This window comes from Ursus arctos, unplaced genomic scaffold (genome assembly GCF_023065955.2).
Source record: "Ursus arctos isolate Adak ecotype North America unplaced genomic scaffold, UrsArc2.0 scaffold_31, whole genome shotgun sequence".
NCBI classification, from domain to species: domain Eukaryota; kingdom Metazoa; phylum Chordata; class Mammalia; order Carnivora; family Ursidae; genus Ursus; species Ursus arctos.
This window is the reverse complement of record NW_026622997.1, coordinates 16,038,783-16,056,273: the sequence shown is the minus strand read 5'-3', so window position 1 is coordinate 16,056,273 and position 17,491 is coordinate 16,038,783. Positions and strand designations below refer to the sequence as shown.

Below are 17,491 nucleotides of genomic sequence, written 5' to 3'. Positions count from 1 at the left end.
ATACCATTATGATTTCACTTACATGTGGAATCTAAAAAACAAAACCAACAATCAAAAAGCAGAAATGGATCCATAAACACAGAGAACAAACTGGTGGTTGCCAGAGGCGAGGTGCATGGCGGGGGTGGAATGGGAAAAACAGGTGAAGAGGATTAAGAGGTACAAACTTCCAGTTACAAAAGAAGGAAGTCACAGAGATGAAATGTACAGCATAGGGAATACAGTCAGTAATATTGTAAAAAAGTTGTACAGTGACAGATGAGCTCTGAGCTTATCAAGGTGAGCACTGAGCTATGTCTAGAACTGTCCAATCACTATGCTGAACACCTGAAACTAATACAACGTTGTATGTCAACTACGCTTCAAAGATAAATTTTTAAAATAAATAATCATTAAAAATAAGTAAATACTGCCATTTTCCAGTTTGAGCAAGATATCTCTACTTTCAACTACATATTACTAAGTAAATAAGTAAGTACACATCTCTTGAAGAGCTTGGAAGTTCCTGTTTGTAATAGCAAACCCAGCTTGGAGTAATACAGACATCCACAACTCTGCAATCAATTTCAACCATTCAAGACTCAGAGGGGGAAAAGAAAAGGCCTTCAAATTCTGATCTTCTGAGTGACCACAGCTCTCCGTGCAGTGCGGGACAAACTTTATTCTGTAACTGTGATGGAGAGCATTTGCAAGCTCATACTAATCAGGAAAACTCTGCTCTCAACATTAGCAAGTATGAGCATGACAGTCGAGAGCAAAGGCACTGGAGACTTCTGGCTGTGGGACCCTGGGCAACCAGCAACTTTTCTGTGCTTCATCCCTATGTCTACAGAATGAGGGCAGTAAGAGGCCCTGTCTCACCAGTTGCAAGGATTACATCAACAAAGATATAAAGAGCATGCCGAATAGAGCCCAGCACACAGACCTGTGGACAGGTTAGCTCTTTTTACCATAAAAATGATAAAACGCGGGGCGCCTGGGTGGCACAGCGGTTAAGCGTCTGCCTTCGGCTCAGGGCGTGATCCCGGCGTTATGGGATCGAGCCCCACATCAGGCTCTTCCGCTGGGAGCCTGCTTCTTCCTCTCCCACTCCCCCTGCTTGTGTTTCCTCTCTCGCTGGCTGTTTCTCTCTCTCAAATAAATAAATAAAATCTTTAAAAAAAAAAAAAATGATAAAACGCAACGTCCCTCTTGCCACCAGCCCACAACGAAACATAACTATGGGAAGCTGTATGATTTAAAAAAGAAAATTCTAAAGACCCCTCCACAAATATCTGTAATAAGATACAAATAAGCTGCTCAAAGTCAATTCACTTAAACTTCTCTGGCCAACTTTCTCATCTGTAAAATGAGGAAGATGAACTGAATGACCTCTGAGGTCTCTCCTTCCAAGCTGTAGGATTCCCCTGCAGCGGCGTATGAGAAGCCCAGACCTTGGGCTTCTCCCAGACACAGCTCTGGCACTGTTCAACCACCTTCCAGGTCCCTGTGCTGTGTATCAGCTCAGTTCATTTTTCCTTATTTTTAAACTATCAAACATAGCCCCAACTGAATGCTTAATTTCTATTTGAATACTGTAATACTAAGCAATGGCATGCTGATCTGGTCCTTTGCTTCACTGGCGAATCTTTTTAAGAGTTGGAAAATAGGTATATATAAGCACACTACCAAATGCAAAGCAGTAAGTATGTTTAAGTAAATTCATACTCTAGCCATACAGGCACACAGAAATAGTATACGCACACAAATGTCCAAGTACCATAAAAGCCCAGCTTTGCATCAATCGAGCAGGAGTAACCCTGAGACTATCATGATTCCACGTCACACTGAAAGGACTGCTATTTCTAGTTCATTATTTAGCAGCCAACCAGTTTATGATCACTGCATTTTTTTTTAAAGTACGTTAGCGTGGCAGCGCGGCCTTAGAATATTTTGTAGAACAGAATTCATCATCGAAAATTTCTAAGAAGCTTACATTTTAAATTTATTTTAAAAAGTCACGCCTCAGGGGCGCCTGAGTTGAGCCGCTGCCTTCAGCTCAGGTCACGATCCAGGGGTCCTGGGTTTGAGCCCCGCATGGGGCTCCCTGCTCAGCAGGGAGTCTGCTTCTCCCTCTCCTTCTGACCCTCCCCCCCCAATTTGTTCTCTATCTCTCAAATAAAATAAAATCTTAATTAAAAAAAAAAAAGTCACGCCTGGCTGGCTCAGCCCGTAGAGCATGCAACTCTTGATCTCAGGGTTGTAAGTTCGAGCCCCACACTGGGTGTAAAGATTACTTAAATTTATTTTAAAAAGTCAAAATGAATGCACTGTTACCCCAAATAAAAGCCTAATAGTCAAGAACTACTTCCTTCTGAAGAATGACTTGAGTATTGAGAAGAAAGGACACGATTTGGTTACAGGTTTTTTGCCCTGCGGTGAACAGTGGCTAACATCCTTACCCATATCGAGTGCTTTGTAAGAATACCTGAGCACCATTGGTAATTTTGGCACATTATTAATATGAAAAGAAGTACTGTTAAAATGTTTTAAAATAATAAATATGGGAATGACAAAATAAGGCATTTAATTTATTCATAAAATATTTTTTCAGGGAACACAAGAACCAACTTTGTCCTAGACGTGTTCAAATGACATGGCATTCTAAATGTGGAGCTTAAAAAGGTATGTATATAATAGGAGATTTTATACACATTATGTATTTTCCCATTCTATGATAAGATAAAATTATACCTCATCAGAACACATTTTGTGCAAAGATGATCTAAAATAAGATCATTACTCTGATTAATCATATTATTACACTTTGTATTTGCTTTTAAAAAGAAAAAAAGCATTTGGTTAATAAGTCTTCCAAAAGCATCAAATAAGCTCTCAATATGAGCTGAAAAATAATGATCCGAAAACAAATGGGAGGCTTGCTTTATGAAATCTAGTCTCCTATTTTTATCCTAGTCAGACGAATGGCTGCTTACATGATAGCTGCTAAAAACGTCAATACCTTTCTTACCTTTATCATCAAAAACTTAACTATAAGTTATTTACTTATTTCCTTCCTAGCTGCAGTCATCTACAGATTTTTTTTTTTTAAGTAAGCCCTGGGTTGTTTACCCTACAAGATTTCTGACTTCTCAAATCTTAAGGCTGTCAATATAGAACTGCTGACTTAACATTCAAAGATGAAGAACAATGTGCATGAACAGCCGGAATTCCATCTAAAAATCATCAAAATTAGGTGCACCTGGGTGGCTTAAGGTTAAGCAGCTGCTTTCGGCTCAGGTGGTGATGCCGGAGTTCCGGGATCGAACCCCAGGAGTAAGGAAGGCTCCCTGCTCAGCAAGGAGTCTGCTTCTCCCTCTCCTTCTGTCCCTCCCCCTGCTCCTCTTCTCTCTTGCTCACTCTCTCTCTCAAATAAATAAATAAAATCTTTAAAAATAAGTAAATAAAAATTAAAAAATAAAAATCATCAAAATTAAACGTATTGGTACTTCTACGCTCAACCAGACCATCCCCACGTAAGAAAACATCAGATTCTCTTCACGACGGGTGATTGATAAAACAAGCCACTGCAGTGGGTCCACGCACTGACAGCAAATGAAAATATTCCCATTCATCAGATTAATCCTGAAAACCCACTGGGTTTCCAAGGTCCCACACGAGACGGGGACACAAGAGACAGAAAGCGGGGCCCGTCTTAGAACCTAAACGCAAGCGTGGCCTACAGCACATCACTTCCATCCTATAGGATCCTGAACATCGAATGCTTCCAAAGGCATTCCGTTACAACAGAACAGAAGACCTCACCATCAGTTTCCTGAGAACTAGACTCAAAACAGGAGGTAAGGTGGGACTCTGTGTAGACGGACACACTGAGGAGGCGGCACTCTAGGTGAGAACCGTCCTGCCCAAATTCTGTCCAGCAGCAATGGCTCTCTTGCACATCCCAAGCCCCGCACCGCCAGGCCCCTGGGACCTGTCGGTAATTCACACCGAGCACACCGAAGCAGCATCACCCCGAGCCTCTGGGTGGCCTCTGGTTGCAAAGCACAGGCAACCCAAGAGTTTGGCACAAACCAGGTTTTGAGAGAAAGCGACAACTCTGTACTGAGTGTTGACCTGGTGTCAGGCATCCCGCTCAATTACGTCTTCACGCATTATCTCCGCTTTGCAGAGGAGGAAGCCAACACTCGCGGCTTGCCCAGGGCTGCACAGCTAGCCAGTGATAACCTGAGGCCAGACTCTTTACCATTATGTTAATTAAATGTACCAAAGAGATAAACTCTAGGAATCCTTGGGCAAAAACTAAAGTAAAACAAAAGTTAACAAGCAATGACTTGGCTCCCGCGATGACAATTTTGTATCATAACAGGTTTCTTAATCAGAGGCTACCAGGGATCACAAGAAGCATTTGCTAATCAAGGTTCAGAAGTGTAAATAAATTTCGAGAGTACAAATCATCTTTAACCCTCTAGTATGCTAATAAGCTAACGCAAATACGTTTTTGTTGAACACAGATCGGTGAGTAAAACATGCTCTTTTGACATGTAAGTTATACCCGGCTAAGATGATACATCTGCAGAATAATTATGATGCGGTATCACAAGTTCAATGAGGTACCTACAGACAGAAGCAATGGAGGCCCGCCGTGTGTCTTGGGGGGCACGGGGGGCAGGCGAGAAGGCAGGAGACAGGGAGAGGGCGGAGCTCGAAAAGGAAGAGAAATCTTCTTTGGCAAAGATGTCTCCCACGCAGAATAAGAAAACAGCGTAGAAATGGGAAGGGGAAAGAAATACTTTCCAGAATGAAGAGCAAGCACAGAAAGGCTGGACCTGCGTGCTGAGCCCTTGAGATGGCAGGTTATTCATCAGAACACAGGAGAATGAGAAGGCCAAACTGTGTCCGAGCCAAACTCGGGACTTTGGACTCCATTTTACAAGGTGACGGGCATCCACAGACCCCGTGTGTGGCCCTCACCCTTTACTTCTCACCGCATAATAAAGCAGTGTGTCCAGAGCCAAACATACTCAACCAATAAAAATAAAAAACGGCCACACCAAAATTCCCCAAAAATGTTTTGCTAAAGGTTAAAAAAATTCACCTTTTTTGCGAAAGGTTAACACTTGGTATTTTCTACACTGACTTCCCATCTTAAAGTACATCAGCTTTTGAAACCCTAGGCCCAAACTCAACTAAAATACCTATTTTCTTTCTTCCCCAAAGTTTTGAAAATACATTCACGATGATGACTGGCATAGCAGAAAAACAGCCCTTTCTCTTAAGAGGACTGACATGGAACCCCAGCAAGTCCCCGTTTCCTCCATTCAGGTTACAGGAGTCCAAGCACAGGCCAGGGAAGGCGGGGGAGATGGCTGATCAGAAAGGAATGGTTGCTGGCAAGGGGGCACTGCCCTGCTGGCACATTCATCGAGACCACACGTGGGAGCTCCAGCCCCAGAGCCTGCCACATAGTGGCCAAGAGCCCTTCTCCAGGGAACCTACCACAGCATACAAAGCCTTGCTTCTGAACACCAAGTGCTTCCCTCATGCGCTTCAGAAATTCTCATTCACCCTCACGAAGGACATGTCAGTCAGGAGGGGCACCTGGGTGGCTCAGTCAGTTAAGCGTCTGACACTTGATTTCGACTCAGGTCACGATCTCAGGGTCCTGGGATGGAGTCCCGTGTCGGTCTCTGCGCTCAGCGAGGAGTCTGCTTCCCCCTCTCTTTCTTCTCCCCCCCCACAAAATAAATAAATCTTAAGAAAAAAAAAAAGGATATGTCAGTGTTAAGCTCTACCCACCTGCTCCATGCAGACAGGCACCAAAGTCAAAGGTTCTATCTGGTTTATAGAACCAAGGGTAAAGACACTAGAATTCGACAAACCCTACTCCTACAATCTATAGATTCCCCATTAGTTCTAACTCTGTCTCAGTTTTGCCCCAAATTCATATCATGCCCTTAACATATCAATTCTCATACTTTTCCACTAAAGGACCTCTAACAGCAGAGAAGCGTAAATTCCAACTCCTACAGGAGCATTGCATGTGCGTGCCTCATTTAAATTCATACAAATTGTGTGTGTTCATGTATGACCTGTATAATATTTTAATACACAAATACATACACACATGTGTGTGTATACATATTTTCCCCCAAATAAAATTTATTTTCCAGAAGGTTAGAATAGGATTACCCTACGGCTGTGCACAGCCTTAGGACTACACCAATACCAGTTGAAGAACAGAATACATCAAAGAAAAATGATATTTTAAGAGTTAAAACTGCCACGAAAGTATAATAAACATATAATTTAAGTATAAATCTTTTATTACTGACTTAATTACCAGACACAGGACAAATATTTCACAGACTAGGTTCCAAGGAAGCCCGAAAAGAAGCAACGTGTTTAAAGTAGCGTTGAGCAACGTGCTCACTAGAGCAAGGGGGGCTGTGACTGGCTTTCTGGTCTCCCGAGTTCCTCTCTCCCCATTTCATAGCTAATTTATGCGGTAGGTCTTCCGTTAGTCAAAGCAGTGGGTGACCTTAGTCAAAGCAGTGGGTGACCGGTAAGGCAAAACAAACATGGTATTTCAACAGTCACAGGGAGACACAAAATAAATGCTAAAGAATTCATTTTAGTAGCTAGTGTTTACTTACTTTTTTCTTTTTCCTATTTTTTTTTTTTACCAGCAAAATCAGTTTATTCAGGCTTAACAGAGGAATTGCAATTCAGGACGTAGCTGCTCACTTCAACCCCCAACCTGTGTCTGGGGATACAGTCCTCAAATACAGTTTTAGAAAGGAAGCAGAAATTCTAAAAGTGTTACACCTTAGCACTTTCTTGCCTTTGTGCCTCTGCTTAGTGGGGTTTCCCGGACAGGTACAGCCTCGCCTTCATCCCTCTCTGCTGAGTCAGCTCACGGGCTCAGATACGCCTCTCCCAGGAAGTGCTGTCCAAGCCTCCAGTCCATCCCCCCGCCCCTGGACCTGGCCAGTCTGCAGGTCCCACCAACGTGGCTCTGGTAGGTTGCCTTGTGCTTATCTACTCTGATCTGCTTTTCGGTGCCTGAGTCATTACTGCCTTAGTGAAGCAACTCTGAAACTCTCAACGTTGGGCCAGAAATGAACTTATTTCAAATTCTCTCAGAAAACTTTAAAAACATCTTAATTTTCTGGGGCGCCTGGGTGGCACAGCGGTTAAGCGTCTGCCTTCGGCTCAGGGCGTGATCCCGGCGTCATGGGATCGAGCCCCACATCAGGCTCCTCCCCTGGGAGCCTGCTTCTTCCTCTCCCACTCCCCCTGCTTGTGTTCCCTCTCTCGCTGGCTGTCTCTATCTCTGTCAAATAAATAAATAAAATCTTTAAAAATAAATCAATAAATAAATAAAAACATCTTAATTTTCGGAAAATAAGCCAGCTTTCCTATTCGATGTTTTAGCTCTACATACTAAGTTTAGACTCGGATTTGGTGGACCCTCAGGATCTGATTTCTAATTCTCCCACCCCAATCTCCCACCCTCTCCACCCACCCCCCCCCCGTGCCCCCTGGACGGAACTTTGTATGCTCTAGTAATGGAGAAGGACTTAGACTGTCTTGGGTTCCCCAAGTCACCACCTAAGCTCCTACCCCAGGACGAAATGCACTCACCCTGTCTTACCAGCTTTGTGGATAATTTCTCAGCCCTAAGAACCTACTTCAGATGGGACCTTTGCTTCTCTTCCCTTCCCACGCTGCCCCGCGCCAAACTGCCCCCCCACCACGATCAGGACAGAGTATGACACCCCACCTCTGTGAAAGCTCCATACCTCTGCTCTTCCCTCACGACACGGGCACGGGTGTATGTGTACCCATCTCCCCTCCTCAACTCCAAGCTCTTTCAGGGTCCAGTTTTGAGGATCATTTTATCCCTACCTCCTAGAACAGTGCAACAGGACCGGTTCAACAACGATCCAGTGGGCTGTACATTTGGTACAGAAAGGACAATAGTCTGTGGCATAACATCTGCATTTCTCTGGATCGCCATGTGATCTAGAATATTAGAAAGTACAAGCACACCTTGTTGCATTGTGCTCTGTTTTGCTGCATTCTGCAGACAAGTGTCTTTTACAAATTCGAGGTCTATGGCAACCCTGGGGTTAGCAGGTCCAACAGCATTTGCTCACTTCGTGTGTCTTTGTCACGTTTTGGTAATTCTCGCAATCTTTCAAGCTTTTTCCATTACTGTTATATTTGCTATGATGATCTATGATCAGTGATTACAATCCGCTGAAAGCCCAGATGACGACTAGCATTTTTTAGCAGAAAGTATTTTTCTTGATTCAAGTATGTACGCTTTAAAAAACAATGCTATTGCACACTTCAGAGACCACAGCAGAGGGTGAACATAACTTTTACATTAATTGGAAGAGCAAACAATTCATTTGACTCACTCTACTACAATATTCGCTTTACTGCAGTGTTCGGGAAGAGAATCTACAATAACTCCCAAGTACGCCTCTATATATTTTAAATACGAGAAATGTTTACTACTTATCACCTAATGAACGATACTTTAAGCTCAATCAGGTATTCATTTCAACAACTATCTGGGCTCCTGTTAGCTGCCAGGACCTGTCCTGGGCTAAGGCATCTACAGGCCCCAGGCTGCCTTTGTGCACACTAGAATAGGGCCACCCTCTTTAGACAGATGAATTATAAAAGCTGGGTCCAGAACTCCAAATGCCCACCTCAGCTGGCAGCCAGGAGTGTGAAGGCTTTGCCAGGAGTGTGAGTAAGTGGGAGAAAGGACCTACTTTTGGGAGCTCAGGTTCTAGTGAGACAGACAGGCAAATACATGGTCCATTCGCGACATTTTCTATATGACTCTGAAAAACCAGACTTAGACACACAAGACTTGATATTCGCCATCTAAATCCTCACCTCATTGAACACCGGTGCTATAATCATCAATTTGAACTTGGTCTGAGGCAGCCACCTATGCCAACACAGAGTTCGTGTACTCTTTAGACAGGAAACACGCATTGTTCCAGATTCGAGGAGGCCACAAAATTGACCACGTTTTCAGTGATCACACCACAGTGACTGGCCAAATTTATTTCACAAAGAAATATCTTCCAATTAATCTGTTTGATCTTTAAGTTATTTTTTTACCTTGCACGCGCCTGTAAATTTTTTTCTGTAGTAGTAAATATGTTGTAAAATACTTCACTCCGCTGGGGTTTGTATTTGCTGTAACTATTCTTTGCATAGCGGGGCTATACCCTTACCTACTAAAACTGAATATAAAAGGTAATTGTTCTTCCCTTGATATAACACATTAGAACAACATACATCTTTTAAAACAATTAACCAAAATAAGCTTACTTTTCTAAAATTAAAATCTCTCTTTACAGTGAAGGATTTTTCACCTTTGCATGAAATGTACATAGCATATGTAATTTTGACTGATTGCTTCCTCATGGAAAATAGGTCATGTTGCCTCTGAGTTCTGCAAATACTGGTCTGAGTTAATGTCAATTACAACTCTCTTCGCTTCTTGATAATCTAATATACAGAGTCATACAGAAATAAATCTCAAAAGTAGTACAGGGGAGGGGTAAAAAAAAAAAACAAACATGTTGGCAAAGAATATCCAACTATTCATTTCAGGTTCCTCCAGGCAAACACAGTCTCTGTTAAGAGAAAGTAAATGTCTCACTTTCATACCCACACTAATCGTTGGGAGGGCACTGTAATTTTGTCAAATTCGATTAATTCATTCAACAAATACTTATGAAACATTTCCTGAGAGACGGGAATTGTGCAGGAACACCGGAAGTGAACGAGAGAAATGGAGACCTCCGGGCGCTCACCATGGACCAGGGTCAACATCTAGCAAGCTGCCATCCCTGTCACCCAAGGATTACCTTATTGTAAGATTTACTGTAAACCTTACTTCTGTTTCAATGCAGAGCCTTACCTCTTAGATTCCTGGGATGAATCTGTTTAGTTCGAGGCATCTTCTTTGATTCAGGGGCCCCTTTTTCTTCTTAGAAACTGTAGGAAGAGCAGGTCACAAAAAGGTAGCTCCATAAACTCAACATCTATCAATTAATCCATGTGCTGAGGAAGAAAAAAAAAATCACACTTTACTACCTTCAAAGGAAAAAAGACACTTCAAAAGTCATGGCTTAGTTCAGCACCAACCATAACTCAATGAAAGATAACCAAGCTAGAGACACCTGCCAAAGCTTACTTACTTTTAATTAACCGCAGGGCATCTCATTTTGCTACTCTCTGGGCTTTCTCATTAAGAAAAGAGAAAAAGAAAATCACTGTGCTTTTATCAAAGAAGAGTGAAAAAGATTCACTCCACTGTGTTTTAAAGTGACGTCACATGGTACGATTAAGAATAGCATCAGGCTATAAAAGAGTTATTCTGTATGTAATATGTCTATTGGTCCATAAGCTCTTTGGGAACAAGGACCATGTCCCATTCATCTTGTTTTACTAAATTAATTCAGTTAATACATGTGGTTGCTATTGGAGCTGCTCCCCAATTATTCCAGTATTTTCTTCTAGGCTTGTGCCAGCACTATACTTTATGCCTCCCTGTGTTTAGCTACAATGTGTGACCAGTTCTGGCTAATGACCTGAGAGTGGAGGAGATATGCACTGTTTCCGGGCCATGCCATTTAGTTATCAAAGCAAAATCCTCCAGCACTCTCTGTTCCCTCTGCCATGGGACAGGCACTGTTCCAGACAGTGAGTATTGCAACACAGAGCTGAGCTCTTGCTAACCTACCATGATCACGTAGTGGAAACAAGAAAGAGACCTTTGTTGTTTTAAGTGCCTGTGGTTTGGGAGTTATTTGTTACTGCAGCATGACCTGGTCTGTCCTGACTTATACATTCGAAAAACAGTGATCGGAAATGCAATATGACAAAACAACAGTAATTCAAAAGCTGATCTTCCCTCCTCCCAAATCAGTCACCTCTGTCTCCTCTTCCACAAGATCCGCAAGGATCCTAGAACTAAAACTTTAGTTTTAATTTCCTGGAATAAAGCTGATCATGTTAAGCATGAAATTACGTTTCATCACAAAGCAAAGACACAAGAATGGGATAGGAATGCTTTGTTTAGAGCTTGTTACACCCAGTACCGTAGGAGAAACGACAGACACTTACTGAGCCTCTGCAGGGTGCCTATGCACTTTCTACACATTATCTAATCCAATCTTAATAATAACTGGTAAGATAGCTATCATTTATCTACTTTACAGATAAGAAGATGAGATGGGGAGACGTTGCCTAACCTGCCCGTGGTCAGCAACTCAACAACAATGCGGCACCACAGGACTCAGTTACTCTCCGTGCTTACTTCCTCAGCAGAGATAATAGGTATTCTGTGGTTTTATTCACGAGGCTGCAGAGCACAAGTCATGACTATACATTTTGGTGTCAAACCCGACTGGGTTCAAAGCCAGGCTCTACCCCTTACCGTGTTCAAGGCACTTAACCTCTCTGAAGATCAGATTTCCCAATTGTAAAACTGGGAAGTAGTATCCACCTCACAGGGTTGTTTAAGGTGTACACTAAATAATGTAGATGCCCACTGCCTGGCACACAAAAATACACAAATATTAATTCTCCTTAAGAAAGCCCATATGGGAAAGGCTGGATCTAATATCCCTGTATAAGGTTTTAGAAATTTATGGCTTCATTATAGCAGAGAAGAAACAGAAGTTAAGGAGGCTACAATTAACTTCAGTATTTTACCCGATAAGGCTATGCGTGGGCACTGCACAAAACTATTTGCAATTTTTTTAACTGCATAGAGAATAAGAAATATGATGGCCAAATACTACATACTTTCTCTAGCACCGTGCTAAATGATCTGTAAGATATGGTTCCTCAACTCCCTGCAGTAAAGACATCCACCATCCGATTCACGAAGCTTGATTCAATAGAGAATTCAGAGACATCAGGGCCAAATAAATTGTGTGACCGCTTAACTACATTCCTTGTTAAACTTAAAGCTTTTAAATGGTCACGATATTTGGAAGTTTTTAAAGCGTGAACTCCGAATGTAATATAATCACGTGATCCCGTATCAGGAGCATAAATATAAAATATGCAAATTCTCAATCAGTAACAGCTCTCTGCTACCCCGTTCCCTGCCTACCCACTGTCCCTAGCTGTCCATCCCATGTTTAAATCCTTGTGGGGGGAAGTGAGTATATGCAAAGACAGCGGCACTGGAGCGACTACGACGAGTAATAAACCGTTCCTTTACAGGAAAGAAATAAATACTACATGGAGCAAAAACATGACACGATCAAAAAGCGTAAAGACAGTTGCAAGGAGAAAAAACATGAATGAATGTGGAGGGCGGAGCCTGGGAAAACCCCTCTGCAACGCTGCACTGAACAAAGCGCTTCGCATGCCAGGAGGAGGGGGAATGGAAGTGCCAGCTCAGGAAGGAGCCCGGAGTGGATGCGGAGAGCATGAGGAGGAGGACGGGATGAGGCGAGCGCGGCAGCCCTGAGACTCCTCCTCGCCGCCGGCTCCGCCACCGCCCCCTCCCCTCTCCAGCAGCAACTCCTTCCCCAGCCCGACCCCAAGGCGAGCCTGAGCCGACCCGCGCCCAAACCCACCTCCCACTTCCCAACTGCTGCAGGCGCTTACTCCCAACCCGGAAAGAAACTACCCAGGTGGCTGGGAGTAAACAGGCACTTAGAGCAAAGAACGAAAGGAAAAGAAAGCCACAAAGCCGGGAGGTTGGGAAGCCGAGGCCTGGTCTCCCTCACCCCCCACCCTCTTGCAAAATGCGTCTGCGGCTGGAACGCGGGTGGGGAGGCTGGGTCCCTCCGTACCTGCTGGCCTCGCAGGACCGCAGCTCAGGCCGCTCCCGCGCGGCGAGGGCGCCCAGAAGTGGCAAGTCTCTCCCGCACGCAGCCATCCCCTCTGCAAGGTCGGCAGTTGCACACACACGCACACACACACGCGCGCCCGCACGCCCCCCGCCCGCGGAGGGAGAACTGGTCCTGCCCCCCCCTCCGGATGGCCCCCCCGCCGCCCTCCCAGCTGCAGCGCCCCCGCCGCGGAGCCCGCGCCGAACCTGCTGCCAGGACGCCCGGCGGAGCCGCTGCCGCTGCAGCCGGCCCAGGAGCTGCGCTGCTGATGGCGGCGGCCGCAGCTCGGAATCTCCGCGACCCCCGCGCGGCGGTGGCGGCGGCGGCGGCGCCCGGGATCCCTCCTTCACTTGACAACCCCAAACACAAACATAGCCTCCTCCCGCTGCTGCTCCCGGCCCCTGGGCTCCGTCCCCCTCCCCGCCGCCGCCGCCGCCCCAGCAGCAGCCACACTAGAGGCCGGCGACTGGCACTCACACCACCCAGCGCTGAAATATTAAACAGGGGAGCCGGCCGGGGGGCGGGGGGGAAGCGCGGGGCGCGCGGGCGGGGGCCGCAGGCGCCGGGCGGGGGAGGCGGCCGCGCTCGCCGGCGCCCCGGGCCGCGGCATGACCGCCGCCGCCGGGAAGGGGGCGGCGGGGGGCCGGGCGGCGAGGCGGGAGAGCGGCCCCCGGGGCCGTGGGGCCCGGGGCGCGGAGGGAGGGCGCGGGCTTTACCTCTCCCCGGGGCAGAGTAGGGCACGTTTAGCGTCTTTAGGGGCGACGGGAGGAGCGCGGGCCAGGCGGCGCGGGGGAGGGAGGGCGAAGGTCCGAGGCTTTCCCGCGGGTGGGCGGGGCAGCAGGGGATCCCCGGGGGCGGGGGGCGGGGAGGCCGCGAGCTGCGCCGCGCGGGCGGGGGAGGGGGCGTCCCCCAGCGAGGGCTCGGCGGGGGAGGGGAGGGGGGGGTCACCGCCGGCGAGGAGGCCCAAGTGGACAGGCGTGGCCCGCAGCCCGGTGCAGGGTGGGGATGGGATGGGTGCCCCGGTCGGGGCTCGCGTGGAGCCCGGAGCCCCGGGTCTCCCCGGCGGGGCGGGCCCCGGGCCGCACCTCCCCTTCCCCCCCTCTCGCTGCCCGCCCCGCGGCTCCGCCCCGCCCGGCCGCCGCAGGGACGGGAAGGGGGGGAGGAGGCGGCGGCGCGGCCCGAGGGGGGAGGGGCGGGGTTAGGGACGCGAGGGGCGGGGGGGGGCGGGAGCCCGGGGTCGCGCCGGCTCGGGGACTGGCGCCCGGCGGGGGCGGAGGGGCGGGCTCAGCCGGTCACGCGGCCTGGGGAAGGCCTGGCCGGGTCGCGCAGTTGGGGGCGGTTGGTCCGGGAAGAGGGGCGGGGACGGGCGGGGCGGTAGTTTCTCTTTACCGTCTCTTTACTTTCTAAAGGAGGATGTGGGCCGGGCCGGTGACGTCATGGGGTCTCCCAGTCCCGCCCCCCGCCCGGGCCGAATGGGGGAGGGGATAGGAGAAGGGAGGGCGGGGGGGGGGGGACCCCAAGGGGGTTTCCTCAGCAACGCGTTGAGGGAAGGGGAAAGTCATTGTGAAACTTGAAACTCATTAACTTTGAAAAACAACTTAAAAAAAAAAAACTGGGAGGGGGGCGGGGTGTTGGTTTGGAGGGTGGAAGGGGACATATTATTAACCCTGAACCGAAACCACTTCTTGGTGGCGGATGTTCTATTAAAAGACTGAGGGAAGCCAAGGTTATTCCAGAGGCCGCTCCAAAACCCGCTGGTGGTTCCCAGAGCCGGGGCTGCCGGCGCAGTTAACCCTTGCCTGTCCGCCTGACAGCTTAGGGCAGGGAGGTGAGGGGTCTTTGGGGTCGGAAAGGGAGGTGCGGGACTGGGCAGCGGGACTGGCTCCTGGGACGCCGAGGAGAAGAGAAAGGGGGAAGAGGGAGTAATTATCATAAACCAGAGTTTGACCCGTGCTGCTAGAAAGCAGTAGAGGAAGCAAGGAGTGGTAATCTATGGAAATAAATCAGGAGGGGCTGGACCTGGGTAACGAAGAAAGTTTTCGGGGTTAGAACTACTAAAGAATGTTAGAAATCGGGAGCTCAGAAATTCCACAAGTATACCTAAAGAAGCAGGCAAAAGTGACTGGTTAAAGGAGCCACGTTGAACTTGGGAGAAATAAAACAAAACAAAAATTTTGATGCAGAAGAATTTCTTAGATTAAACCAAACTGCTTTCCCCTTTTAAGGAATAAAAATGCTAAACGGCCGTACACCCACTACGCGGGCCATCTGTGCAAACTTGAATTGTTTTGTTCCCTGGGGCTTCCATAAAGATATCTAGGCTTTTCCTGCTAGGGTTGACCCCAAAAATTCCCCTGAGGAAATCCTACCTCTAGCTCATTGGAGCTAAGAAAAGCTTAATGCACCAAAATGGGAATGATTAAAAATGGAATACTCAATAAAGGCGAGCTTGTAACCAAAAGTGAAGTCACCTAAAGGGGGGACTATGCCTATTAAAAACTAAATTTGGTCGTAAGAGAAAAGGTCACCCAACAACTGCCGCCATTTGAAATGTTGTTTAGCATACTCTACTTCCAACCTGGTGATGAGATAATGCAATCTTTAAATCTTCAACGTGATGTAATCATCTGTCTTTTGTAAAAGTAAATGATATCTAATGGATTGCAATCACAAAAAGTATGTAATGTAACTTCCCAACTGGGCATTTGAATAAAAGATAAACACTCATTTAAATGTTCGAGTATATCTAACCTGTCAGAGGATAAAGATTAAGGTAGCTTGATAATGATTAATTCTCCTTGGCGTCACTTGCTAAACCAAAATGCTTACTGACTGAATATATTTTTAAACCAATGGTTGGTGGACATAACAAATACACACTGTGAACACAACATTTGCTGTGATCTTTCTAACAGATGAAGCATACAGTTTGGAGTTATAATAGATAATTTTGCCATTTCAGCTTGCTAAAAAGCTTTTTTCTTAAGTAGACGGCTCACAACTTAAATTTCTTGAGTGGCAAATCAATATTAAACTTTCCTTTGAAATAGATGCAATACGGAACAGTTTCCTATTTCCTAGTTTCGAATTTTCTAATTGCAATTTCTTTTCCTAATTCTGCCTGCAGTTCTAACTTCCTACTTATCAGAACGCAGGGAAATCCAGCTAACCGGTAAAGTAGCTAGTTTCGACTTGTTTTGTGGCAAATTAAATACAGTTTCTCAAATGGTATGGGAATGTGGGGGGGGAATATATATATATGTATATGTGTGTATATATATATATATATACACACACACACACACACACACACACACACACATTTAACCAGAAGATAAATGTGAAAGGTAAACAGCCGTTTGAACTGTCAAAAATTCTGTTAACAACGGGGGAGGTGACCATACTCAGGGGGAAAAAAAAAAGAAGAAGAAGAAGAAGGGGGTTCCCAGGGCCCTATTTCTCTCCAGCTGCATCCCTGCTGGCCATGTGAACGCTTTGGCACCCCCCTCGGGGAGTGGGGTTCAAGTGAGGGCAGTGTCATGGCAGGGCTCTACACACATTTTCCTTGCTGAGCAGTTTGGGGAGAACACAAGTCCACCCCGGGGCTTCGTCGCGGGCCCCGGCCGTCCCGCCGTGACCACCCGGCTCCGCGCCACCACCGCCGCCCGCGCGTCCCCAGCCCCGGTTCCCACGCGGCCGCCCGGCCGGGCCCGGCTCGGGCTCCCCCCTGGCGCGGCCCCGCGGCCCCGGCCCTCCGCCCTGCGCGCGGCCCGGCAGCGCCGCCGCCACGCGGAGATCCCGGAGGTTCCTCCCCGCCGGCCGCCGGGTCACGCCGAGGCCCGTCCCTCCCCTCCGCCCTCCGCCCTCCGCCCTCCGCGCGCGCCGGGCTTTCCCGTCCACCGGCCGAATCCCCTCCTCCTCGGGGCGACCCGGCGACAAAACCTTCCCCCGCTCGCTTTGCCAACTCTGCTCCCACGCCCAGGGTATTGCCAAGCCAGACGCCAGACAAAAGAACCGAGAGAAAACTTACCCGAACTGCAACGCAAAAGTCTGATCCAGAGCTTCCTGGGTTTAACTTTTAATTTTAAAAACAACAAAAGCAGAAACCAAAAGCCTCCTAGGTTGGAAGTGGGCGTGAGAGGAAATGCTAGGGGGAGGCGCCTCATTCCCTCCGCAGCTTTTGCCCCCCCCCTTTTCTGGCCCCTGCCTGGGGCTTTGATGTTATCTAGCGCACCGCCTACGCTGGTTTATACCGTGGGCTGTGTGCCGAGAACGATGCACAGATATTTGGCACTTTGTGTGCTGGTTTGAAGAGAGGGAAGCAGGTGGTCACGGTAAAGGATTTCCACTTCTTCCCCCCGACCCCCCACCCCCCCGCAGTGAGAAAGGACCATTTGCCCCGGGCTATCCTTTGTTACCTGGACCGAAATGAACAATCCACCAACCTAGTGATCCTGGAGAGCTGGAACTTGTGGTATTATCTGTTAGACACACACACAAAAAAGGCCTTCGAAATTAGATTCATTTCCCCACCCCTCTTAGCATAAACTTCGAACAAGGTGGTATTGTGTGTTTTCTGAGGCTTTGTTTGCTCTTTA

The 17,491-nt window shown here is 47.4% G+C and overlaps 1 protein-coding gene across 5 annotated transcripts in view; it reads right to left on the bottom strand.

Moving 5' to 3' along the window:
* HIVEP1 (HIVEP zinc finger 1) overlaps positions 1–17,056 on the bottom strand; it is a 153,168-nt gene extending 136,112 nt beyond the window's left edge. The window contains exons 1-3 of one of the 5 annotated variants that reach the window (XM_048225674.2): positions 13,100–13,357; positions 12,855–12,945; positions 9,959–10,101 (exon numbers count right to left, since the gene is read on the bottom strand). In XM_048225674.2, the coding sequence (XP_048081631.1) occupies positions 9,959–9,998 (40 nt within the window). In that variant the 5' untranslated portion in view covers positions 9,999–10,101; positions 12,855–12,945; positions 13,100–13,357. Of the gene's footprint in view, positions 1–9,958; positions 10,102–12,854; positions 12,986–13,099; positions 13,358–13,609; positions 13,725–16,923 lie in introns of those variants that run through there. The other 4 variants (XM_026511496.4, XM_026511495.4, XM_026511498.4 and 1 more) reach the window with 4 other exon arrangements.
* Positions 17,057–17,491: the final 435 nt, after the last annotated feature.